Source organism: Neolamprologus brichardi, chromosome 3 (genome assembly GCF_056152115.1).
Source record: "Neolamprologus brichardi isolate AB-2024 chromosome 3, ASM5615211v1, whole genome shotgun sequence".
Taxonomy (NCBI): Eukaryota; Metazoa; Chordata; class Actinopteri; order Cichliformes; family Cichlidae; genus Neolamprologus; species Neolamprologus brichardi.
In genome coordinates, this window is record NC_142106.1 from 1765489 (window position 1) to 1770966 (window position 5478).

The 5478-nt window shown below is 43.2% G+C and overlaps 1 protein-coding gene across 1 annotated transcript; it reads left to right on the forward strand.

The window, feature by feature from the left end:
- The first annotated feature begins 284 nt into the window (after positions 1 to 284).
- LOC118455876 (uncharacterized) lies at positions 285 to 4013 on the forward strand. The gene is made up of 6 exons (XM_087838633.1): positions 285 to 318; positions 840 to 881; positions 2868 to 3125; positions 3213 to 3449; positions 3533 to 3745; positions 3824 to 4013. The coding sequence occupies exons 1-6, from the start codon at positions 285 to 287 to the stop codon at positions 3901 to 3903; spliced, it is 864 nt and encodes a 287-aa protein (XP_087694759.1). The 3' UTR covers positions 3904 to 4013.
- The last annotated feature ends 1465 nt before the right edge of the window (positions 4014 to 5478 follow it).

Here is a 5478-nt window from a genome sequence, read left to right on the forward strand (position 1 = left end):
GAAGTGAAAAGTTACTGGTCCCAGCACAGAACCCTGAGGAACTCTGTGACAAGCATCTATTCATGAAAACCATCATAAAATGGGGAAAACCAACGAGTCACAGAGTCAGGTTTCTGTTCCTGTCAGGCTGAAAACAAAGCAATGATCCAGCCTTTGCTAAACTCTCTGATAGATGCAGTACTGTGAGGCTCCACCAACAGCACACAGGGACCCAATGGGATCAAAGGGAAGTGATGAAAGGGAAGCTGAAAGCGTCTGACACAGTCAGTCAGCATCCAGACATCATGAAGGCTGCAGCTGCCTCTCTGCTCCTGCTCGGTGAGTCCCACCTTCACTCTCACTGCAGCAGAGTCTGACCTTTGACCTCTGACTGTCACACCGTCCTGTTTGTAGCAGCTGCTTGATCCAAATATGCGATTCAGAGCGAGTCAGTCATCATAAAGGATGTAATGTCAGAGTTTATGTGGATAACATGAGGACGAGGACACTGTGTCACACTCAGTGACCATCATTTACGTCCTGTCACTTCCTAAAGGTAGAACACCTGTGATTGGTGCTTTTGGACTGCACCGACTCTTTCTCATAGTTCTAGTAAGAGCTGAAGGTAGGACTCCTGTTTGTGTGCACACAGGAACTGGGACCATCGTCTTACTTTGAGCTGTCTGTAGATGTTTGCATCCACAGCTGTCTGCTGTTACAATCAGCTCAGTCGTCTCTCTTTACTGTGTTTCACTGATGGAACAGGAACTGTTCTTCACCATGATATACTCAGTGTCAGTCGCTGACCTCTGATGCTCTGTGACCTGTAACCCTCAGTGACCTCTGACCTCCTGTTGCAGGTGTGTGTGTGCTGCTGCTGTCTGCTCCGACTGTTTCTGCAGGTGAGTAGATGGAAGTGCGGCTTCATCAAATCTGTTTTTGTTTGGCCTTTTTAAGTTTTATCTTCATTCTTTAAAATAATTAAGCTATTAGACGTTTAAACTTCAAGTTTCTTTAAGTTACTGAAAAAATAACTTTTCTTTTTGGCATGAATGCTAGTTAGCTAACAGGAAGTTGTGCTCCACAAACTGAGAGAACAAATATTATTATATTATTATTATATTTTGAACTAAATGAGGTAAAAACCGTGCTGCACCAGTTGCAGGCGTGACAGAGTGGCTTGGCCGCCCCCCATTAAAAGGGAGTTGGAGTATTCAAAGCCTGAGGTGACAAAGCATGGATGACAGTTTCCAAGTTCATGCCTGGACAGAAAGGGCTTTAGCTTTGATCTGACGTGATAGAATGAAGATTTCATCGCCCCATTTATGTGGCCATCAAAACTAAGTGCAGTGTCGATTTTTACCCCAAGATTAGTAACAGAGCTCTTCAAGCGAGGGCTCAGAGCAGCAAAGTGAACATTTGAGATACCAGAAGAACGATTGGGACTGAATAAAATTGCTTCCACTTTTTGTTCATAAAAATGTCAAACAATTTGAGCCATCCATGATTTAACTTTGCTAAGACAATCAAGCAGGAGTCCAATCGATGAGCTATCAGAGTGATTGAAAGGTAGATAAAGCTGGCAATCATCAGCATATAGATGAAATGAAATTTCATGTTTTCAGAAAATCACACCAAGTGGCAGGAGATACAATGAAAACAGTAGTAAAGTGTTCCTGGGTGAGATGTGGACATGCCAGGAACACCCAGGAGATGCTCTGGAGGCATCCTGGTCAGATGCCCAAACCAATGAACAGAATCTGTGACAAAGGGCAGCCCTGGCAGAGTCCAACACCCACTGGGTACGAGTTCCTCTTATTGACAGCTATGAGGACCAAGGTCTTGTAACGTTTTATGAGGATCTAATGATCCATAGCAATGGCTCGACTAGTGGACGGACTCTCCTTTCCAGCCTTATACAGCACTAACTAATAGTCACACTAACTAATACACACACCAACTAATACACACACTAAGACCTAAAATGAATACTGAATATCAAAATATTGCAGTATTCTGACAGTTGGCATGGTGGTGGAGGGTTGGCACCATCACCAAACACCACGACGGTCAAGAGTTTGAGTCTTGTTAGATTAACTGACAGTGATGTCTCTGTTATGGACTGCCAACCTGTCCATGATGTGCCCTGGTTTTTTGATCACTGACAGCTGGTGTAAGCATCCTGGGTTCACTGTGAAGAAAATGGATGGATATTTATTTAGAACAAACCAAATACTAAACAGCAGTACGTGAAAACAACATCACCTCAAAAGAAATTCAGTTTGGCCAACTAAATAGACAAAGAAGATAGAAATAAAAGTTTTTCCTCAAAGTGGATTCTTTGTTATCATTATTTATAAAGATATATGATGGTAGTCCACCTCTCCCTTAAATTCAGGGTAAATGTTTTGTAGGTCTCCCAGGTTTCAAGGATGTTCCTTAGAGGGCAAGCCAAATTTCTGGATGAGAACTTTGAAATAAGTGGCAGTCTTCATGTGTCGTCGTCTTCTATTGGCTGCTGCTTTAGCTGGTTCCACAGGAGGTCTTCTGCCTCCATCTCATCCTATCCCAGCATCCTCCTCGGTCACACCAACCCTCTGCACGTCCTCCTTCAAGACATCCATGAACCTACTCTTTGGGTTTCTTCTTTTCCCCCTGGCATCTCCATAGTTACCATCCCCCACCTATCAGTTGTAGTCAGTCATGCCAAGTAAAGAGTTAATTGGTCTGCATCCTGTCAAATTCAAATTACCATGGCAACCATGCCCATGTGAGCTGGCTCCACATTTGGATTCTGGTTTTGATGCAGGTCGGTGTGAAGTTTGATGATCATTGTGACGCTGGTCCTCTCCTCTTTGGTGGTGATTATCTGTCTGTCTGTCCTCCAGTGTCTCTGTCTGTCAGTCCAAACCTTCAGCAGTTCTTCAGTGGATCTTCTTCAGTGTCTCTGAGTTGTGTTGATGATGGACAGACAGCTGATGGATGGACAGTGAAGAGGACCAGTGGAGGACCCACTGAGGACTGTGGAGCAGCTGAGATGAGTGGAAGTTTGTGCGTTTTGGATCGTAACTCGTCCTACGGTGGAACCTTCTGGTGTGAAAGCTCATCTGGACAGCAGAGCGATGAAGTGTCCATCAGTGTTTCAGGTACAGTGAGATGTTCCAGCTGTGTCTCTGTCTCTGTGTGACTCCAATCTGATGGTGGAAGTCTGTCTCTGTTTACCTGCTATTCAGAAAAAGGTGTGATCCTGGAGATCCCTGCACTTCCTGTGAGACCAGGAAGTGATGTCACTCTGCAATGCAAGAAGAAGACTGGTGAAACAGTTCCATCTTTTTTCTTCATGAATGGACGTCTCCTTGGGTCTAAAGCAGAACACGTTATCACCAATGTCAGGCCCTCTGATGAAGGTCTCTACTGGTGCGCTTCTAACACATTTGGATCATCTCCTCAGAGCTTTCTGAGGGTCAGAGGTCAGAACACTGACATAACTCCGTGTTTAAAGACCTGACCTGCTGAGCTGACTCATTAACCTGCTTCATCATGTCTCCTGCAGGGTCTCCTATAACTACTCTCAGAAAGTCCGTCCCTCCACCTCCAGTTTCTGAGGCCAGTTCCTCTCTGTCCACTCTTCCTCTTCTCACCAACTCTTCCTACCCTTCTTCTCCCTCTGTGTCTTGGATCAGAGTCATCTGCCACCTGTTGGCCTTCTGCCCGTACTGCATCTGCACCATCCTGCTCCTGTCCATCTGCTGCAGCAGGCGCTCAGGTACAAACTCAGGCAGATACTCACAGAAAACCCTTTGATCACGTCAGCACCGTCCTGATTTCTCCACTCTGCCCACAGGTAACAAACATGCTGTCTCCATGGAGACGCCATTGGATGTTGGCGAGCATGATGACACCACTGAGTGGATGATCCTCTGATAGAATTACATGTTTCTAAAGCTGAAAACTCTGAAGTCGTCACTCTGAGTTTCTCAATCAGAACCTGATCTGTTCACTGATCGATCAATAACCCTCAAACTACTGATGAATTACTGAATTATTGGATGAAAGCTTTGTTTGACATTGTTAGCATCTTCAAACATTGAAATCTCTGTGCACCTCTCTCAAGTTATTTACTGCATTTCATGTATTTACCACTGATTCCCAACCTTTGGGAGCCACGGCACATATTTCACATTAGAAAAATCACACCACCAACAAAAATATCACAGAAAGTATATTGATAGTTTTCCCTGCACACCAGGTACAGTGGTATTGGCTCGGTTTGTCCCCAGTGTACCTGTTGTACTTTCTTCTGACCACTACTCATGCTAGGGCCTTCATCTGCGAGTTTTCTCCAGGACCAGGTCTGATTTTTTTACTGCCAGTTGGCAACTCATTTAATTAGAGCTGGTAGTTGTACTGCCCTCTAGTGGAAGAGAATGTAATCGTTCCACCCGTTACTCGATTACTTTGAGGACTAATCAGGTGGAACCAGATAATCGTCCACGGCACACCTGATCATTTCTCAGAGCACACCTATGTGCTGCGCCACAGAGGTTGGGAAACACTGGGATAAATGGTATCAAACACTGGGAGCGTTCGCCGGTGTTTTACAGAATGATGGTGAAAGAAACGGTTGATGCACTTTGAGTTCTTCAGCTTTGTTAAGGTTTTATTTTAATCAGCAGGAGAAAAAAAGCCATGTCGTTTTAGGAGATTATCATATTTATTACCAATCCCAGGTTTATGCCACGGCTGACTAAATACAGTCAATCCAGCAGCGTGCACGACCTCTTTAAAAAATGATATTTCAATGCTCAGATGTGAATATTGTTGTTATCCATGAATTTTCAGTTCCATGGATAAAACGATAAAATTAAACCAGATTGTATTCCATTAAGATTCCAAATGACAGTTTTTTACTTTCATCCCTGAAGAGGAACTTTGTGTTTTTGAGTCTTTTTGAGATGTCCAGTGTGCCGGCTCAAATTTGGATTTATAAAAAACAAATTCAGGTTCCAAAAGGTAAAACAGGGAGAACTCAGCAAAAACGAGGGTTTGATGACAGGAGGTTTAATAAGTGTGTTGATCAGTGTTTGTGGACGCTCTGACAGAGTTAGTTCAGTTCTGAAACGTTACTGTGGCCTCACAGCTCTTCTTCTACTGTGTCATTGAAGAACCTTCAAACTCTCTGAGCTGGTTTCCTCCTCAGTCCTGTTTGATGACAGAAAGCACCAAACTGATGATGATGGTTATTAACACATTATTGATCAACTTGTTTCTTTACTAACCAACAAATTATTTGAACATGTCAGCAAATAGCAGATTGTAGAAAAGCAAAATAATAACCCTTTAACTCAAGTGTCTCATATTTGATGCATCGTCATTTTACATTTTACACAATAACCTGCTGGATGTAGTAAATGTGATACAAATTAAAACTCACATAAGCAAATGAATGTTACATTTTTTAAGTTCTGTTTTTTATGTTTCGTCAGAAGGTTCAATAAA

Coding starts and splice junctions, on each gene's coding strand:
- LOC118455876 (XM_087838633.1), top strand. CDS start 285: ATGAAGGCTGCAGCTGCCTCTCTGCTCCTGCTCG. Junction 3,126..3,212: donor AGTGTCCATCAGTGTTTCAG/GTACAGTGAGAT, acceptor CCTGCTATTCAG/AAAAAGGTGTGATCCTGGAG. Junction 3,746..3,823: donor CTGCTGCAGCAGGCGCTCAG/GTACAAACTCAG, acceptor CTCTGCCCACAG/GTAACAAACATGCTGTCTCC.